Genomic DNA, 22,379 nt, shown 5'->3' with positions numbered 1-22,379 from the left:
ATCAAAAAAGTCGCTTGATGCTATACATCATTACCACGTGCTCTTTTTTTGTTTTTTTTCAAATGAAGCGAAAACGCTTCCATTTGAGTTTGGTAGAGTGAAAGCTAAGTTTTGATTAATATTGTAGAAATAATATAGCCAACATTTATGATTGTATTTCTTGTTCATAATTCATTGAAATTAAATAAAACCCAGGTCTAATAATTTTAATAAAATAAAATTTTGATCAATTTGATTTTCCAATATTTCTTTTTATATTCTAATATGAAATAAAGTCAAAACTGAGTACTGCTCAATCTGCCTGGCATTTGCAATATGCGAAAACACTTTCACAACAAGCTCAATAAATTTTCGACATCTGAATTTAGTAATTAAAATACATGAAATTCAAGAGTTCATATTGATGCACGAGACCTACCTCAGAGCATCAAAAAACAAGTCATTTGAAAATTGAATTAGTGTTAAAATATTAAATGGAAAAAATCGACAAATTTATAAAATGTCCACTTAATAAAACAAATATCGGAGATAATAAAGTTTTTAGGCAAAAAACTTACTGTGCAAAGGATCAAATGCTACTTAAACACTTAAACACTTTAAAAATAAAAATTTGAATCATGGAAATTTACTGTAAATGATTCGTATTATATCAAAGAATGATTAAATATTCAGAAATCATTTAGAGAAAGCTATTTTAAAGAGAAAAAGTAGAAAAGTAAAGCTTAAACTCTTTGACAAATCATAATCGAAGAGAAAGGTTCACTCATATCCTTGTTGTCAAAAACAACTGTTAAAAAGTTATTGATGTTGTTCCTGATCAAATTAGGAATTTAATAAAAAAGGAGATTTTAAACAAACGGTTTTGTTTGCAAATGGATATTACTCAAGACATTAGCGTTTATGAGCAAGCAACCATTTACCTACAATACATATATAATGGCAAAATAACAGAAAGGCTTTTCGCACTTACAAAAGTTACAAACTCTTCTAGAAAAGGATTTTTTGAAATCTTGAGTGAATGCCTTTAAAACATGGAATTCAAATGAGAAATATAATAGGATAATCATTTGATGGTGCTGCAAATATGTGGGGTGAATTTGTTGGGTTGCATGCTCTTATTAGACTAGAGGTTCCAGGTAGTTTTTTATATTTGGTGGTAGAGTCACATATTAAACCTCTGTTTATGTGATTCATGTGATAATATTGAAGCCAAAATTTTATTTGGATTATTGAACCGACTAGCAACTTCTTTGGTAAATCATATAAAAGGATGGATGCTTGGGTAAAACAGAATAATTCATCTGGCTAAAGTAAGTTGAGAAGGCTGCAAAAAATAGGTGAGACAAAGTGGTGGGCACGTGCAATAGCCCTTAGATGGACATATCGTAAAGAGAGCTTGCTCCCAATAAGGATAGGTACATTTCAATTTATAATAGATAATAAATCATTTGAGGCAATAACCTCATAAGAAGTCTTTGATCGAGAATTTATGTTGATGTCATTATATCTTCAAACTAAAAATTTAAATATATTATTAGCATGGAAAATGATAGAAGATGCTAAATCTTCTGTATCAATTCATCGCTAACTATTACATCAATTCAAAATAAAACAATAAAAATGGCTTCTAATTTAAATGAAACATTTTCATATTCATAGCTCCCGGAGAGTATCTGAGTACAAAATGCTGTGTAAAAAGATCGAATATGACGAGCGAAGAGAATATATAGTGACGAAGGCCAAGATAAACGTCCTTAAGAATCGATTGACCTTTATAGGGTCGAAATATTTCGTCCTATAATTGATCAAATTATAGTTTTTTTCGAATAGTAACTTATTTTGAATGTACAATATTTGCAGCCAAGGCATTTTGATGAAATAAATAGTAAAGGTATTTCTGAAAAGGCCTTAGGAAAACTATCACAATTGGCAAATATATTGAGTGTTAAATTACGTAACGAATTGTGTTCATTTGCCAGTGTATTATTATATATATTTTTTAAATAAAAGATTATATATAAATTTTATATGTATTTTTAAAAAAATATGATATGTACATCTGTACATACAAATTCCGCTGCCACCATGTTAAGGTTGGCAGGGAGTATACAAGATTTAAAAGATAATTTATAATTTTTTTTTTATTAAATTTATTTTGACTGAAAAAATACAATAAATTTTTTCTTTATATAGTTTACAATATAAATTTATATCTATTAAATAATTTATATAAAACTATTGAGTGAGGTTAATATCAATTTAGTATAAAGAAAATTATATCATTAAGTTAACAGTTGTGTTAATTAAATGAATGCAACATATAACAATTTGCACTATACAACAACCAGTATATATATATAGATCCATATTCAACATTCCACCCTCTAAAGGAACCCCGCCTATCTGGCAGATCCACTATATAAAATAATTAACAAAGATAAATGGTCTTGGGATACCGAACATCAAGAATGCTATAAAAGATTAAAAACTTTAATCAGTCAACCTCTCACATTGAACTTTTTCAATCTTGATTTACCCATAGGTATAGTCGCGGATGCGTCTAAACGCGGTTTGGGAGCTATTTTATTTCACATAGAAGGGGACGGCAGAGAAAAGCCGATAGCTTTTGCCTCAAGATCCTTACTAAAATCCGAAAGAAATTACACTAACATTGAACGCGAGGCGTTGGCGACTATTTTTGCGATGAAAAGATTTCAAGAATATCTAATCAGAACAAAATTTACAATCATCACCGATCACAAGCCTTTGATCTATATTTTTTCCAAGGGATTAAAAGGAAATTCATCTATGTCGATGAGGTTGAAGAAATGGAACATTGCAGTGGGAGCTTACCACTTTGAAATACGACATAGAGCGGGTAAACACAATATGGTGCCAAATTGTTTGTCCAGATTGCCATTAACACCTTCAGAAGAAGAAATACACATTGTGGATGATATAAAAGAAAATAATGATTTATGGGACGTACCAATTAACTTTAAAATGATCGAAAAATAAACTTCTAACGACAGAGAATTAATGGAAATAATGAACGACATTAGAAACGGTGACACGATAAAAAATAAAACATATAACAATATGGTGACGGAATTATGTATTATTGGAAATTGTCTAATTAAAGAAAATAAAATCATCATACCGAAAGTTTTAAGAAAATCAATACTACAACATTTACACGAAGGACACTTGGGTGCTGGCAAAACTAAACATTTAGCTAAAGAATACCTTTGGTGGCCTGGAATTAACAATGATATTGATAACGAAGTAAAAGAATGCAAATCATGTAACATTTGGGCCGATAATCCCATTAATACACAGCATCCTTAGATGTTAACGACGAAACCATTCGAAAGAATACACATAGACTACGCTGGGCCATTTTTTAACAAGTACTGGTTGCTTATAGTAGATGCATACAGTAGGTTTCCTATAATCACGCTGGTGAAATCAATAACCTCGGAATTTACAATAAAAGAATTGATGAAAACAATTAGCTTATTTGGTATTCCAGAACAAATAGTTTCTGATAATGGCTCAAACTTTACAAATCAACTGTTCAAAAATTTTTTAGAGACCATGATATGCATCACTTTCAGACTTCAGCCCACCATCAATGTCAAATGGGCAAGTTGAAAGGATGGTAAGAACTTTTAAATCACATAAGAAAAGGTGCATGGAACAAAACAACATGGATATAGATATCGCTTTGGAAAATTTTTTGTTCAACTACAGAAACATGCCAAACAGTACGACTGGCATCCCATCAAGAAAACTTATGTTCAATCATGATATGAGAACTAATTGGGATTTATTAAAATATAAGAAAGACAACGACAACATTTTGCTCACAGCTTTACCAAAAAATAGAACTATAAATATTGGAGAAAAAATTTGGTATAAATTTAGGATTAAATAAATGGGATGAAGGCGTTATAGTTAAAAAAGAAAGTAACATGCTATATCAAATTCACACGAAAACTGGTATATTAAGGAGGCACTTAGACCAACTTAAAAAAGATTTACCACTGACGAAATATTCATTCATGACCCAAACACTTTACCAACGGTTACATTTTACAAAAGGAGAAATGTTATTGACCAAGAAAAAGATTGTACAGCCAACGTTACGAGGCCTAGTCGAAATAGAACATTACCCACACGATATCAAGATTATATTTTGAATAAAAGATTCACGTCCAAGAAGAACTTGAACGGAGTTTATTTTTTAAGAGGTGGAATGTTGTGATCCTAATTGATCGCTATCTATTAACCAGAGTTGTTAAATTTTGGTAGCTATAGCTAATAGCGGCTACTTTAAAAATATAATGAATGTAAGTATAAGCACGAAAATTTAAATATAATACCATAATTAGAAGAGAAAGATGATCTTTAGAGCTATCCTCGATGAAGCTGTAATGGAAATCCCTAAGGATGACCTGGTCATAATTGGTGGTGACTTAAATACGCATGTGGGGAAAGCAAGAGATAGCTACAAAAGGCATCATGGTGGTTTTGGATATAGAGAAAGAAATGATGAAGGAGAGCATATACTGAAATTTGCGCAAGCCTTCGACCTTGCCTTAACCAACACCTACTATAGGAAAAAGGATAGTCATTTAATAACATACGAAAGTGGTACAAGGAAAACACAGATAGATTACATACTAATCTCTCGCAGAAGATTAAAAGATGCAATAGACTGCAAAGTCATCCCAAGAGAAGATAACGCCGCACAACACAAGCTGCTAGTCATGGATTTACACATCTCAAATAAATCCACTCAAAACAAGATAAAACTGGAACCAATCAAATGGGGCAAATTAAAAACAATGACAGAGGCCTTTGCAATCAATGCAAACATTGAAACAATAGATTCCTCACAAGTCAGTGAAAAAATGTGGACAGACCTTTCATCCAGATTAATAGACACTGCCAAATCGACACTAGGCTTGACAAGAGGAGGCAACAAATCATACAAAGAACTATGGTGGTGGAATGAAGAGGTACAAACCACTATACAGGAGAAGAAAACCCTTTATAAAATATGGTACAAATCCAAAAACGCAGATGACAAGACAAGATACAAAAAATCCAAGAGATTAGCTACAAAGGCGGTGGCTAGAGCCAAATCTATGGCATACGATGACATGTAATAAGATCTTCATACCAAAGAAGGGCAAAATAAAATATACAGATTAGCCAAGCAGCGAGAAAAGAACTCTAGGGATATAAACGGAGCTCCGAAAGTAATCAAAAATAAAGATGGGAAATTGATAATAAAGGAAAAAGAAATAATGAGTAGATGGAGAGAATATTTTCAGGAGCTTCTAAACTTTAATCCGCACATACTGCATCTAGACGAACACTCCCCATGTCAAAATCTTGTACAACCTATAACACAACAAGAAATAATCACATGCCTCAAGCATATGAAAAACAACAAAGCTAGGGGTCCAGACGATATTCCAATAGAAAGCCTTAAAGCACTAGGAGATGATGGAATACATCTCCTCACAAATCTATACAATAAAATACTTGGAAATGAAGAGGTTCCCCAAAAATGGAGGCAGAGCTATCTAGTTCCTATCTTCAAAAATAAAGGGGATCCACATAATTGTCAAAATTACAGGGGCATAAAACTAATGTCACACTGTCTAAAACCACACGAAAAAATAATAGAAAAAAGATTAAGAGATATAATCGAAATAGGAGAGACTCAGTTTGGCTTTATGCCTGGAAGATCAACAACCGATGCTATCCACGCAATTAGGCAAGAGTGAAAAATACAGGGAAAAGAACAAAAAGCTACACATGGTCTTTCTCGATCTAGAAAAGGCCTTTGATAGAATCCCAAGAAAACTTATCTGGTGGGCGCCACGCCACAAAAATGTTCCCGAAAAATATATAAGAATAATACAGGATATGTATATGGGCCATACAACAATGGTCCGTAGCACAACAGGTACTTCAGCAGGCTTCACAATAGCCGAAGGAGTTCATCAAGGGTCGGCTCTCAGCCCACTTCTCTTCATTACAGTAATAGATGTATTAGCACAGTCTATACCTCAAACAGTCCCGTGGAATATGATATTTGCAGATGATATTGTGATATTTGACGAATCTAAGGATAAAATGAAAGAAAGACTAGTGAGTTGGATAAATATCCTAGAAACGCACGGATTAAAAGTAAATAGAGAAAAGACGAAGTATATGGTGATAGGAGGAGATGAAATAGAGAGTATTGATATAAATGAATGGCAGATATCGGCAATTGAAAGCTGCAAATATTTGGGCTCCACTATACAAACAAACGGCACAATAGAAAAAGAGATAAAGAGTAAGATTAATCAAGGGTGACTAAAGTGGAGATCTTTATCTGGAGTGCTATTTGATAAAAGAATCCCACACAAATTAAAGGGAAAAATTTACAGTTCCATAATACAACCAACTATTCTATATAGTTCGGAAACATGGCCAACCCAAGAATCAGACGAGAGAAGTCTACAAACCATGGAGATGAGAATGCTGAGGATGATTGCTGGGGTAACAAGAAAGGATAAAGTGCGCAGTACAAGATAACTAAGTAGTTTAAAGGTAATGCCCATTAAGACTAAGTTAATGGTAAACAGACTTAGGTGGTATTTTTATATATTTTTATATGTTTCGAAATTTTTTAGATATTGATATATTAATGTATCAATTTATTAATGTATCAATTTGGTATTTACTTTATTTCCACAAAAAAATAGAATAAAAAAAATATAATAATCATATTTCTTTTTTTTTTCAGGGTTTTTATAACCCACATAAATAATAATAAAAAAATATTGATAAAAACAAATAATATTGATTAAAAGAAATAATATAGACAAAAAAAATAATATTGATTAAAATATTGACAACAAAAATATTCAAAATGACTTGCTATAAAAACAAAAAAAAATATTCACAACACGCCCCCCATTAATTACAATTAAACCTGCTATATAAAGAGAAGAAAAAAACTAACATGAAAACACAAAAAAAACCGTGTGGGAAGAATATATGGAGGTACAAGAAGGTGGGAGTCAGGGGTGATCGTAGAAAACATTGGAAATAAATTAAGTCGAGTAAAATTCTCTGAAGAAAGAGAAGGAATAAGGCATCGGGACCAACTATAAAGGGGACTGGAGCCAGGAAGATTACGATCAGGCAGTGGCGTAGCTACGGGGGTGGTTTTCGGGTTTGGACCCCTCCCAGAGCAAATTTTTTTTTTTAGATTATACGTTCAAAAGACTTAAAAGTGCTTTATATCAAATAAATACCATTAATATTTATATTTTTCTGGATTTTGTGGAAGGATATTATATTACTATTGAAATTATTATGGGTAGTATTATTATAAAGAATAACATATTATTCATGCATTTAAAAAATATATTTATTATATATTGTCGAAGATGTGGTTATGATTTTTAAGATAAACCCGGCCGAAGGTCGGGCAAAAGGGCCGAAGGCCCGTTAAAGGGGGTCTGGGGGCGAAGCCCCCAGAATTTTTTATGTATGGACCCCCTCTAAGAAAAATTCCTAGCTACGCCACTGCGATCAGGTGTTTGAAGCAAAAAAAATTACGATCAGGTGTGTGAAGCAAAAAAGATTACGATCAGGTGTTTGGAGCAAAATGATATTATATGGCATATTATATGAAATTAAAAGGAAATATATGTGTCTATGCAACAATACCATGAAATAAATATATATATATATATGTAACGTTTTTTTTTAAAAAATATCGAAATTAGTATATCCAAGTTAATCATAGATTCATGGATATTACATATAAAATTGTTGGAAATCCCATGAGAATAATATGGGATTGAAAGGAAATATATTTGTAATAATCAGTGTAATATATATATGTAACGTTTTTTTTAATATATCGAAATTAGTATATAATGTTTAACATTGTTTAAAAATTCTTAATATACCCAAATTAATTATAGATTCATTGATATAATATATAAAATTGTTTAAAATCCCATGTTGGGATAATATGTATCTTAAAGAGCAGTTTAATTGTTCCAATCATATAGTATTTTTTGTTTATACGATTTATAAAATTCTTATGTTTCCCTCATTTTTTTTTGAAGAGAAATAATAGCATTATTGGCTCATAAAACGTCATAAATCAGATAACTTATGGTATGAAAAAAAATGTTATGTGGTGGTGCCCAAATAATAGTTTGTATTGAATTGTCAAGTTAATAAATCATGGAAATGAATAAAATTGGTACAAGATTGTATCTTGTTGGAGAGGGAATAGAAGGGTGATGACAGTAAAAAAAAAGGGGAATAAACATGTTTTGAAGAAGATTATTGGAAAGAATAAAAGGAGGATTATCCAAAATTTTATATTTTAAATTCATTCAAAAAAATAAATTATTAATAAAATTTAGTTGTAAAGAAATTTGTTTTTGTATTCAAGAAGTAGTTAAAAGTACATTATATATTTTTTTTTATTATACCTTTCCTTTCTTTTATAATAGGACTCAGAATGGCAGCCATCCATGAATGTATGTATTGGGAGAATATAACAATTCGAATTAGTATATTCCCGGGAAGGGTAGATGCAGAGGGAAATCGTTTGTACCACGAATCGAGACCCATTCTCAGATCCCCGCGAAGAAGACAAATAGCGCCATTTGAAATGATCAATTGAAGAGGGCGGGAGTCCGAATTGCCCGAACCCAATGATTCGGGCAGGCGCAGGATAAGGAATGTTAGATTATGCTTCATCTGTGGAGCCCGAGGTCACTTGCAAGTTCGCTGCCCCCGTGGGCCCCGCCATGCTTTTGTGAGAAGGTATGATGACAGAAGAAATTTCATAGGAGCAAGGGATGAAAGTAATAGTGGGGAGCGGAGACGAGGAGCCTGGCCAGTTCGGACCGTGTTACCCGCCGTGACAAGAGCAGAAAACATACAAACAACTACGGGGGCCCATATAAATGAGGCCGCTATAAAAAAATGCCCACGAGACCGTAGCGTCGCCAGTTCGCCTTTGGCCCTCCCTCTTTCTATATTTTTTTTTGTTTTCGCTTACCATTTATTATATACTTCGTTTGTGATTTCTCTTGTACCTAAAATTTTCGCTTAATATATTATTAAATAGAGCATCCAAATACAGAAGCCATTAGGCTAGATTTTGTCATTTACCATAATGGGTATACAAATTCTAGTTTGTAGCAATATAAAACTATTTTTAAAAATATAAAATAATGAAATTTTTTAACTAGCATTCACAATATCATAATCTATTTGTCACGGATCTATCTCTGTCAAAGGTGACAGTTTGCCAATGGATTTAGGATGTATCTAATATATTAGATATAAAATTATGGAAGATTTAAAGACTCAACTTAATTTTGATTTTAGTAATCCAAAATCTAGTTTAGAAAAAGCAGGTCTTACTTTAGCTTGGATACAAAAAGTCGTTTTAAAAGCAAAAAACTATAATGTTAAATTCTTAATTGAGTTAATAAAAAAACAAAAAATAAATGCCATATCCTTAAATAGTTGGGATGATCCTATTTGTAGTAATATATTAAATAGGGTTAAAAAAATCTTAAGAGATGAATCTACCAGTAAATTCATGATAAAAATAATTTTCAAACTATTATAGATAGGAATGATTTATTAGCTGTAGACATGCTGCATGGTCTTCTATTAAATTCATCTGATAACATGCTTTCAGATTATAATTCAGAAACAGAAGAAATTTATAAAGAAAAAATATTTGAAGCCTTGAATGAATTGCAAATTGAATTGGAAAATTGGTTACATAAACATTTTTTATTTAATAATTTATTATTTAAGTCAGGAAAATATTAGTATTCAGGCTCTTGAACATATTCATTCAGATGAGACTATCATGACCTTAGGTAGATCTGAGACTGTTGAAAATTTTCTACAGCAAGCTGCAAAGACTCGTAAATTTCATGTCATTATAGCAGAAGGGGACCCCTCATTATCAGTTATACAATTTCATATATATTTGAAGCCATATCTCTTGAATTAAAATATTATGTTTATATTTATTAAATTTTATAAGAAATAATAGGGTTGGCAGTTTAAAATTGTTTAAATCTCCTTCCTCCTATTTTTTTACAAAAATAATTCTTTGCAATGCTTAGCTATAAAATGTTAGAAAGATTTTTTGAAATGTTTGGCCAGGTATGAAATGAATTTTACTTTGCTCAGCCCATAAAATAATTGTAAACAGATTATCTGTCATGGAAATTTGTATAAAATGAATTTCTTTAATTATCTACCCTAAAAATTTTCAAAACTTTGACCCATCACTTAAAAATCTGGACTGGACAGTTTTGTAACACCAAATTATAAAAAACCTGCAAGCCTGGCCCTAAGCCTGGATAAATGGGTTGGGTCATATTTAATTTTTTTAAATATACCTCAGGCAAAAAATTTCTTAAATACCTGGGCTAGGCCTATATTTTTATAAATTCAGGCTGGGCCTGAAAATATAAAACCTTGCTGCACTAAAAGTTTCAATGGGTAGCTATGATTTTTAAATTTTTATTGGCTTGCGTTGGCACACCAAATTAGCTGCTGCTTAATGAATTTAGCATCAATGGTGGTGCCACATGTTTTAAAATAAATGTATTTGGGTCCTCTTAGTTTCAAAATTGTTAATATAGTTTAGTGCTTAAACCATCTCATGTTGTACCCATTTATAAATATATTTCTCATTCTCATAACTAGTGTTGCATAATTGACTAATTTTAGACGACTATAAAATGGCTTAGCTAATATTTTATGTGAATGAATCTAATTAGGCTAAGCATAAAAATTGGCTAAAATAAATTAGTCAAAAATTCTGCATCGTTGCCTAGCATTAATTATTATTTATTTATTTTAGTAAAATAATTTATTTTATTTATGTAAATATTTTATTATTATCAACAAATAAACATGATTTGATTTAATATTTTTTATTTATATTGTTATAAATGAAAATAAATTTATTTATTTGATGTTTTTTTAAGAAAAAAAATAATATGCTGTTATTGTAAAAATGTAATATTCTTTTTAATATAATTTATTAGTGATTTTCACAATTTTTTTTGTAAATACATCTTTTATTAAGGAATTATATTGTAAATTTTATTAGATAAAAAAAACAATCTTTTAGGTGAAATCTTTTATAATTTTTTTTATCAATTTTGTAAAATTATCTATTTTTTTATTAAATGAGTTGTTTTTTTCTAAATAATTTTTTAAAAATATTTATATTAAACTTTTTTGATGTTATTTTATATGATCTTTTTAAGGATAATATTTTTTTAATGTGAGAATTGTCATAATCTTTATTTTTAAAGTTTTTTGAATTTTTTTGACGAATATATGTTAAAATATGTATTGGTAACATATTTAAATAAAATTTAGTGAAGATGTACCATAAAAAAGTGACACTTGTCATAATCGTTATTTTTAAAGTTTTTTGATTTTTTTTGACGAAAATAGATTAAAATAAGTATTGATAACATGTTTAAAATAAAACAACATTAAAAAATCCAGGACGGGCCGGCCCTGAACATATAAAGTACAGACTAAAAATCCTGGCCAGGCCTAATTTTTTTTTGAAAAAAGGAGCCATCGCCGAAATTTTTATATTTTAAAAATTAGGGTCATGCAAATAAGACCTACTGCTCTCTCATAAATTAATTATTTACAAAAATACATTTAAAAATTTATAAACAACACTTAATATGAATAAAAATCACCTAAAAATATTTAATAAAAAAAATTTATTAATATTTACATCAAATTTTATGAAAAAATAGTAAAAAAAATGTCGAGTTAATGAATGATTATTTATCAATCAAATTATCTTTAGCTTAAAAAAAAATAAATATTTGTATTTTAATTTCTTAACCTATAAAATTAATTATATCACTAATTTTAACCCATTTGCTTCAAAAAACTTAGAAATAACGATTATGACATTGCTTATCTAGAGTACATTTTCTATTTAAATATGCTATCAATATTTATTTTAGCCTATTTATGGGTCATTCCATGTCAAATGAGCAAAAAAAATGAGATTTTCGGCCGACCCCCTTCGATTTTTTTAAAATTTAGTAAGCAAAGAAAGGGTAGTGTAGTTAAGAAATAGCCAAAATTTTAGCCTCGTAACATTTATATTTTTGGAGATATTAGGGTTCAAAGTGGCAAAAATGACGTATTTTTACCATTATCTGCCTTCATTCAATTAAGCATATCTTAAAAACTATCTAATTGTAAATAACAAATTTAATATCAAAATTACGTACAAAGATTCTACTTTTAGATAAAAAAAAAAAATTTTTTTTCAATTTCCGGCCATTTTATTAAATATATAAGGACTAAAAACGATTTTTTAGAAATTATACGACCTTCAATTTTTTTAAAAAATTTAGTAGACAACACTGAACTCTTCCTTAATATTTATAAAAAAAAATTGGTCTGGGACGAGGCCATTTTCATTCTCAAAATTGATAAAAATGTTTAGAAAAGTGTATAAATATTTTCCCGAAAGGGGGCGTCTTTGCATAAATTTATATTTAAATCAGTTTTTAATTGTTTTTCTTAGACTATTTGATATAATTTAAAGGAGTATTTATCTTGTAAGTGAAAATAACAATAAATGGGGCTTTCATTCAATTATAGAAATTGCCTATCGATAAAAGAGATTCAATTTATTACTTTATTTATAATTTTTTATAAAATTTTTTGCTAATATAACATATATTAATATTAATAAAATATATTCAACCAAATTTATACTTCTTGAATATATGAATCAGAATCTTTAGCATTTCATATATGGCGCCCTAAATATTAAAAATAATTGATATAATATAAATTTTAAAATCTAATATATAACTCACTTTTAAAAGATTCTAATTTTTCGGTAGCGCATTTACTTTCTTGTGACGACAATGTGTAACTACGGCCAGTAGCAGTTAACGGTGAAACTAATGTTAAGATATGACATTTTGGCAAGTAGAGAGTGTCGTCTAAACTTGGAAATGTAAAGGAATTAGAAGGTCCGGATGGGTGTAAAAACTTTATATATATTTCTTCCTCCTTTTGATTTTTCCCTAAAACTAAGGCTAACCACCAATTAGAATCATAAACACATGTTATATACCCTGATATCTCTCCAAAAATGATACTTTCATCATTATATGATAAATATTCTATATTACTTTCTATTGAATTGGAATACATTTTACTCTTAAATTGATGTAGACCTGTGGAAATCACCGTGTGAATTTTCTGTGTTCCAGGTATAGGTCTCGTTTTTGAAAACCTTTCCCTTAGTAATATTTCTTCGTGATCATAATTTTCTTGGGTCATATATTCAAAATATATGCCATTAATATTTTCTTAAGCGAACTCGTACAATTCATATGATGTGGTTATTTGCTCTGAGTAAGATCTTTGTAAACTAGCTCTAGCGGCTAATCTTTTAACAGTGCCACCAATCCCATCACAAACACTTTTCCCATGTGCTGTAGCAGAAAAATGCCATTCCGCCTGTATCCCGAAATCCATCTCATGATGGCAAATATTAATAAAATTTTTACGATTTTTATACTGTGCAGCAGATCCATCGGAAAAATAAAAAATTTTATTTGGCATACAAATTTTATTAATTAAAAAATTTACCAATGTTTTTTGGAAATAATGTACTGCTATTGTATTGTGTTGCAAAGATTCGGATATCATTACATAGGCAACAAATATTGGCTAAATTATCTTTATAATATATAACAAAAGGGTGAACAGTGGATTGAGCTCTATTCCAATGATAACTTTGTACTTCATCCTGAAGTATAAAGCTATAGTTTTCTGAAAAATCACATAAAATTAAATATTGGCCTTTGTCTAAGTTCAATTTTAGATTTTTTTGATACAATGATTGTTGCGTTGAAATAAAAGAATAGGGTAATAAAAATTCCATTTTTTCAAAAAAGGCATTGATAAATTCATCTACTGGCTTGGTTATTGTTTCAAGAGTGGTTCTATCTACGGATAGCCATTGTTTGTATGTTATAAATTCGATGTCCTTAGAACGAAACAATATTTCTATTTGGTGGCGTAAATTTGTTGACCCTGGACAATTATCACATTTGCCCAAATAACAGGATGGTTGAGGCGGATTACAAATTATTAAGGGTAAAATATGTTTATATGTTTTAATGGGCAACATATCATCTTTGGTTAAATTGGGTAAATTTGATCCAATGATCATTAATTTAAAATTTTGGTGGTAGCTGCAAACACAAACATTATGTGTACCACTACCTCCTACGAGTATACAATTTTTTGGGCGAATGCTTGCAAATTTCGAAAAACCGATTCTAACATCAGGCCTCATTTCCTTAAAAAATATATAAATTTCTTTCAAATTATTTAAAATTAATCTCTTTTGTATTGTATTCTTTTTTCCGTCTTCGGTCAAAATTGAAAGGCAATCTTTCTTGCCTGGCATGATTCTGCTTATTTCGTCCGTACAATAAAATTCTTGTACAATTTTAACTGTACATTCGTCTATAGTATTTCCAGGCTTGGGGTTAGGGGTTGATAAAAATCCCTTTTCCGCTATCAATAATTTAGCTTGTCTTGCCATGTATTTTGTTGTATTAAATTCATTCATTATTTTGGACACTGTCCAATTCTTTGGTAATATCGTCAAAATTTTATATTTATCAGTTTTAGATAAGAGTGAAAATTTTTTTTTAATATTGCTTAGAATACCATCATCTTTATCGATAGTAGCTGGCTCAATCGCATTTATATCTAAATGAGTTTCTATAGCCTTTTTTATTTTGGTAATTTTTTTAATTGGATATCTTTTTTCTCTCAACCTTTTCTTTTTTATTGGAGATTCTCCAATTTCTATCAATGATGTATTAATTGATTCATAAGCCAGGTTCTCTTCGATATGATGAATATCAGGGTCCTTAAATGCGTCATTTGACTTACTAGCTGTTCCGATCGACATTTATCACATATCTTATCATCTGAGTGAAGTGACATCCAAGATTGTACATTTCTAAGATTTGTAGTTACATTATTATGTTTTAGTATTTTAAAAGGGTTACAGCATCTAGTTTTTCGAATAAGATTTTTGTTCATTTTATTGAAATTCTATATGATAAAACAAATTAATTTATAAAAATATCACCGAATATCTAATAATTACAGGTGTACCGATTAGGGGGTTAATCCGATACGATATTGCAGATATTATATTGATATCGGCCAAATAACCGATATCACTAATCTGATTTTGCTCGCTCTACATATTATATATTTTATCATAACTTAAAACAAATAATTATAATTTAAATTAACCTAGTATTTCAGGACTATTTATTCATGTAAAATTCTATATAAAATTTAGTAAAAATATGGTATAATCATTTTTTGTTCCAAAAACCCTATTTTGATGTAGAAAGTAACTGGTTAATTTTTGAAAAAATTATTGATTTAGTTTTAAAACCAAAAATATCCTTATAAGACATTATTAATTATTTTCATTTAGTTTTTTATAAAATTTATCGCTTCAATTAAATAATTTTTTTACCTTTGATATTATAAGAATAATTAGAATTTATTATAAGAATAATTAGAATTTATTATAAGAATAATTAGAATTTATTATAAGAATAATTAGAATTTATTATAGTTTTTTTAAAATACCAAGAAATTAATTAAAAAATGAATTAATATAGTGAGCATGTGTTATTGAATGATTAATCAATTTTAAATTTTTTTTTATTTTATTGATTGAAACACTCATTTATTCTTATTTACAAGTAAAGCTATGCCGATTTTAGAAAATCCGATCCAATATTTATATTGCTTGGGTTATTGATGATACTTTTATTTTGTATATAATTTTATAATAATAATAAATTAATATTTGTAATATTTTATTAGCTTTTCCACGTCAATGGAAGAATTATAATTCTTCATATATTATTTTTTATTGGTAAAAACAAAACAATAAATACAATGTACATAATATGGAGACACAAAAAAAATATAATATATCTTGACTTTGAAAAATTTATTTTTTTTGCGACGATCACATTATTTTAAAAAATTGATCGATATTTGGTGGATCATATTTTATTAATATTCGTTAAATATATGTTATATGGGAAAATATATAATAATTATAAATAATAATGTAATAAATTGAGTTTCTTTTATCGATAGATAATTTCTATACTTAAATGAAAGCCCCATAAGTTAAGAAAATATTATAATTTATATTTACAAGATGAATAATCCTTTAAATTATATCAAATAGTCCAAGAAAAACCATTAAAAACTGATTTAAATATAAATTTATGCAAAGACGCCCCCTTTCGGGAAAATATTTATACACTTTTCTAAACATTTTTATCGATTTTGAGAATGAAGATGGCCTCATCCCAGACCAATTTTTTTTATAAATATAAAGGAAGAGTTCAGTGTTGTCTACTAAATTTTTTAAAAAAATTGAAGGTCGTATAATTTCTAAAAAATCGTTTTTAGTCCTTATATATTTAATAAAATGGCCGGAAATTGAAAAAAAAATTTTTTTTTTTTATCTAAAAGTAGAATCTTTGTAAGTAATTTTGATATTAAATTTGTTATTTACAATTAGATAGTTTTTAAGATATGCTTAATTGAATGAAGGCAGATAATGGTAAAAATACGACATTTTTGCCACTTTGAACCCTAATATCTCCAAAAATATAAATGTTACGAGGCTAAAATTTTGGCTATTTCTTAGTTACATTGACTTTTCTTTGCTTACCAAATTTTAAAAAAATCGAAGGGGGTCGGCCGAATCGTGGTTGATTAGTCATGGAATGACCCTTATGTCAAAAAACTGTAAAAACTACGATTTTGACAATTGTCACTTATCTATGGTACATCTTCGCTAAATTTTATTTAAACATGTTATCAATACTTATTTAACATATTTTCTTTAAAAAAATTCAAAAAACTTTGAAAATAACGATTATGACAATTGTCACTTTTCTATGGTACATCTTCACTAAATTTTTATTTAAACATGTTATCAATACTTATTTTAATCTATTTTCGTCAAAAAAAATCAAAAAACTTTAAAAATAATGATTATGACAATTATCACTTTTATACAGTACAACTTCACTAAATTTTATTTAAACATTTTATCAATACTTATTTTAACATATATTCGACAAAAAAACTTTAAAAACATGATGACAATTGTCACTTTTCTACGGTAAATCTTCACTAAATTTTATTTAAACATGTTATCAATACTTATTTTAACATATTTTCGTCAAAAAAATTCAATAAACTTTAAAAATAATGATTATGACAATTGTCACTTTTCTACGTTACATCATCACTAAATTTTATTTAAACATGTTATCAATACTTATTTTAGCCTATTCACGTCAAAAAAATTAAAAAAAACTTTAAAATCTACGATTATGACAATTGTCACTTATCTATGGTACATCTTCACTAAATTTTTATTTAAACATGTTTATCAATACTTATTTTAACATATTTTCGTCAAAAAAATTCAAAAAACTTTGAAAATAACGATTATGACAATTGTCACTTTTCTATGGTACATCAACTAAATTTTTATTTAAACATGTTATCAATACTTATTTTAATCTATTTTCGTCAAAAAAAATCAAAAAACTTTAAAAATAACAATTAATCGTCACTTTTTTACGGTACATCTTCACTAAATTTTATTTAAATATGTTATCAATACTTATTTTAACATATATTCGTCAAAAAAATTCAAAAAACTTTAACACATTTCCTTAAAAAGATCATATAAAATAACATCAAAAAAGTTTAATATAAATATTTTTAAAAAATTATTTAGAAAAAAACACCTCATTTAATAAAAAAATAGATAATTTTACAAAATTGATAAAAAAAGATTATAAAAGATTTTACCTAAGATTGTTTTTTTATCTAATAAAATTTTCAATATAATTCCTCAATAAAGGATGTATTTACAAAAAAGATTGTGAAAATCACTAATAAATTATATTAAAAATAATCTTACATTTTTACAATAGATATTATTTTTTTTATCAAAAAAACATCAAATAAATAAATTTATTTTCATTTATAACAATATAAATAAAAAATATTAAATCATATCATGTTTATTTGTTGATAATAATAAAATATTTACATTAAATATAAATAAAATAAATTATTTTACTAAAATAAATAAATAATTAATGCTAGGCATCGATGCAGAATTTTTGACTAATTTATTTTAGCCAATTTTTAGGCTTAGGCGTAGTTTTTAGCCGATTACGCAACACTACTCATAACACCATCAATAATATTATCTTGATTTTTGTTAAAATAGATTTATATATAAATTTGGAATGCAAACTAATATAAATTTAGTTTTATTTTTTTTATTCAAATCATTTTTTATTTTAAAAAGACATATATCAGAGACCTTCAGAGGTGCTATTTGCATGGGCTGTGTTTTTATAATATATGGCCTGGCCCAAGTATTTTTTTAAAAAAAATTAAAATAAGGCCCAGTCAATATACATGGGCTTGGGGGTGGGCATTCAGGTCTCTGATTTATATTTAAAAAAATTAATTTGAAATGGTTTTAAAAAGATTTATAGTAATTTTTCCAAGGAAGTAATTTGATGTAGCTACGATGGGGATACTGATTATCATCCATCTGGTATTTTTTGCATTTTAATGACTAAGCCCTGAGAAGAGGGCCATGTATATTATTAAGAGGGACAAGGGGGTCTATGCAAGTAAAATCCCAGAACAAGGGTTTGCCTGATATGAAGGGAATTATAGTTTTTCCATATGGGCGTTTTGCAGAATGTGGTTTCAAGAATGCCTAAGAGATATTGAGAAATGTAGCAATAAGTTTGTTTATTTTGTTCTGTCAATTAATTTTTTATAGGTTTAAAAATGGTATGTCCAGATGCAAACTGATTGTACAACGAAAAAAGTCATCCTCTATTAGTTGATTATTTAAGATACTGGGGTAGGATCTGTTACAAGTAGTGAGGAAATTTGAATAGCCATTTAAAGAAAAAATAATTAAATCATATAATATCAAATGAAGATGAATTAATTTTGTTTGTGTGTTTAAAAACGAATTTTGTAATCAATTTATTATTTTTTTTGTTTTTGTAATTTATATCATATAATTGATAAAGTATTTTATTAAAATTGCTTTTGTGATATAGTTAATTTGTCTGAAACAGCTTGTATTTTTATAATTTAAGCTAATTAAATAAAGGTTAATTATTAGTTAATCAAGCATACATTTTCATTTAAAAACATCGGTGCCTGAGAAAGATTTTCAGTAATATATGCTCCAATTCTATTCTTAATAAAAGGATAAAAAAGTAAAAATAAAATTAATATATGATATATATTTTATATATTATTTTTGGTTTTTATATCAATTAATTTTGTGAGGATATTTAAGATAGTAGTAGTCACTCGGGTGGTTCAATGGTGTATGATTTATGCTTGGAAACCGAAGGTCCCAGATTGTGTTGTTAAACGGCTCATTTTGAGCCGATTTTTTAAAACGGCTAACTCAATATTGTAGCCAGAATAATTTTACCTAAGCCTCGAGATTTCGATGATATATGTCTAGACCTTTGTTCCTTCTATGAGCAAAATCTTCAGGCTTGCGTAATATTATTCTGGATGAAATATCGAGTTGGCCGTTTTTAAAAATCGGCTCAAAACGAGCCGTTTAACAACACTAGTCCCAGATTCAATCCTGGTAAGGAACTAAAAAATTTCGGGTTTTTTTTCTATGACAGATGTGTATAGATATATGTAATAATAAATTTCTGAGCTGAGAAATGCCACCCCAGCCACCGACAGGCTTGGACAGCTGGGTGCTAGGATACTTGTCCAATAAAACTAAATAAGATGGCCAGCTGAACTCGTGGGTCATTAAAGGATGATAACGATCTCTTGGCCAGTGCTAGGATAATGGTGGCCTAGGGGTCGTTCAAGCTCAATGTCTACTAAGCTACAATGCACTTGATAACGATACTTCAAGATTACTATGGAATCGATAAGAATACTCTGGTGGGATATCTGTCGATTTGATAACTTCGGTGTGAGGAATACTCTGGCGGGGTATCTGTCGATATTGATATTTCAGTGTGATATCAAGATACTCCGGTGGGAAATCCAAGTGGAATCGATCAGAAATATAAATTAGATAAAGATATATAGCATGAGTAATAAAGTGGAGAGCGATATTGAAGGAGCTTACCACAAGCTAAAAAGAAAAAAAAATTTAAGTTAGTAGTAATTAGATTTTTATTGAGCACATTATAATGTATATCTCGCAGATAAATGGAGTTTGTTACTTGATAACTTAGGGATATTTTTACTTTCGTTGATAATTGTAAGTTTGTATTAGGATTGACTATGAGGAAATACAACGTATATAAGGATTGAAAATAGTGAAGTAGAAAAGATTAAGAATATGATAAGAAACGAAGATACGACAAGACAGTTAGACGATTACAAATCAATTATTTGTTTTAGTTGTGGTTAGCAAGGATACATGGCTCAACTATGTGAAATAACAAGACACATTAAGTGCGCGAAATTTTGAGGGTTTATTGACATGAGTTTGAAATGTTCCAGATGTGAACAAGGGGGGCATTCACAAGAGAAATGTATAAATAATAAAATTAATAGTTTGTCTGAATTTTTTAATTATAATTTAGGTATAAATGAGACAGATATAATTTATTTAAAATATGTAAATAAAGATAAAGTTAATTATGAAAATATTAGTGGAAGAGAAATTGAGAAAATTTGTGTACAGTTGAATTAGAAAAGATGATAAAGAGAAGTAAATGTTTGAGGATTAAGATGAGAATAGGTGAAAGTGAAATATTCTTATTAGATACAGGAGCCGAGATTAGTTTAATGAGTGTAAAAGATTTTAATAAATGTTTTCAAGAAGAAAATTACACAGCAATAAGAATAATAGCTCGACAATTTGACGGTAGTATGGTTAGGATTTTAGGTTTTTATGTGATTGAATTGTTAGATATAAATAAGGAGATAACGATATGGATTACAACATTGAAGATAGAGCCTATCTTAGTTTGGAATGAAATTAAGAAGATTGGTCCTGATTATAATTGGTGGTCTTTGTTTGAAAACGGCCGTGAGAACAACAATGTAATTAGAGATATAATACACAGCAAGAATAATGATAAGACTGAGTTACCTAGTTTAGGAGTTAAACAGGAAGTTCTCGATAAACTGAGAAATCGAACACCAGAATTTTTGCTTGGATATAGAATTAATATAGAAGAGATATAAAGACAATAGAGGTAGATTCAGTCGAAGTCTAACAACAAGGAAGTAAGAATAAGGTAGAACTTGATGTTATTGAGGATAATTTCAGCAAGGAAATGAAGAATATATTGAATAGGTACAGTGAGGCCTTTAAAGAAGAATTTAGTACGCTAAAAGATTTTGAGATATACGATTAGAGAAAAATTACCAGCTTAGGTTTTGTGGCATAAGAAGGTTATCGTTTTCTTGGATAGAGGAAATAGACAAATGGCTAAAAGAATGTTTAATAAGACCAATAGTTCATAGTGTATGGGAAACACCGTTAGTCCCAATAAAAAAATCAGATAATAGCTTCCGATTATGCATTGATTATAGGATATCTGTAAACCCATGGGTTATAACAATAAAATATCCTTTACCAAGAATAGAGCAATTATCTAAAACAATTTTTTCGAAAATAGATTTTTCTAATACTTACAAACTAAGGTAAGTGAGAAAGCAAGTAAAATATTAACGATTACGACGCTGCTTCAATATTTCAAAGAGTGATGGCTGCTATGTTTCAAGGATTAACTGGTATCGTGTATTATTTAGATGATGTTTTGATATCAGGTAGAACAGAACAAGAGCATAATACGAGATTAATCAAAGTGTTAGATATTATTTTATAAAATGGTCTGAAAGCTAATTATAAAAAAAATGCCTTTAAAGTAAAGGAAGTAACGTACTTAGGACATGTAATAAAAGGAGATGTAATTTATCCCATTTCAAAGAATACAGATAAGATTATGAGCATGAGAGCACCGAGTAATAAGACAGAATTACAAGCTTTTTTAGGAGCTACAAATTATTATCATCAGTTTATACCAAATTTTGCTGGGATAGCGAAACCATTTTACAAGTTGTTAAAAAAAATTTAAATTCGACTGGGAAAAAGAACGAGAGGCAAGTTTTGA

General features: G+C 28.6%; 1 protein-coding gene across 2 annotated transcripts in view; it reads left to right on the top strand.

Moving 5' to 3' along the window:
- Nucleotides 1–9,305: 9,305 nt before the first annotated feature.
- The window catches only part of LOC135922344 (translation initiation factor eIF2B subunit beta-like), a 23,572-nt gene continuing 10,498 nt past the window's right edge, over nucleotides 9,306–22,379 (top strand). For both annotated transcript variants that reach the window (XM_065456729.1, XM_065456730.1), the window contains exons 1-3: nucleotides 9,306–9,641; nucleotides 9,680–9,833; nucleotides 9,874–10,030. In XM_065456729.1, coding sequence (XP_065312801.1) covers nucleotides 9,395–9,641; nucleotides 9,680–9,833; nucleotides 9,874–10,030 — 558 coding nt within the window. In that variant the 5' untranslated portion in view covers nucleotides 9,306–9,394. The remainder of the gene's footprint in view (nucleotides 9,642–9,679; nucleotides 9,834–9,873; nucleotides 10,031–22,379) is intronic.

The sequence above is a fragment of the Gordionus sp. m RMFG-2023 genome, chromosome 1 (assembly GCF_954871325.1).
Source record: "Gordionus sp. m RMFG-2023 chromosome 1, tfGorSpeb1-WG-v2, whole genome shotgun sequence".
Lineage (NCBI taxonomy): Eukaryota > Metazoa > Nematomorpha > Gordioida > Chordodea > Parachordodidae > Gordionus > Gordionus sp. m RMFG-2023.
This window is presented reverse-complemented; position numbering and strand designations above follow the sequence as displayed.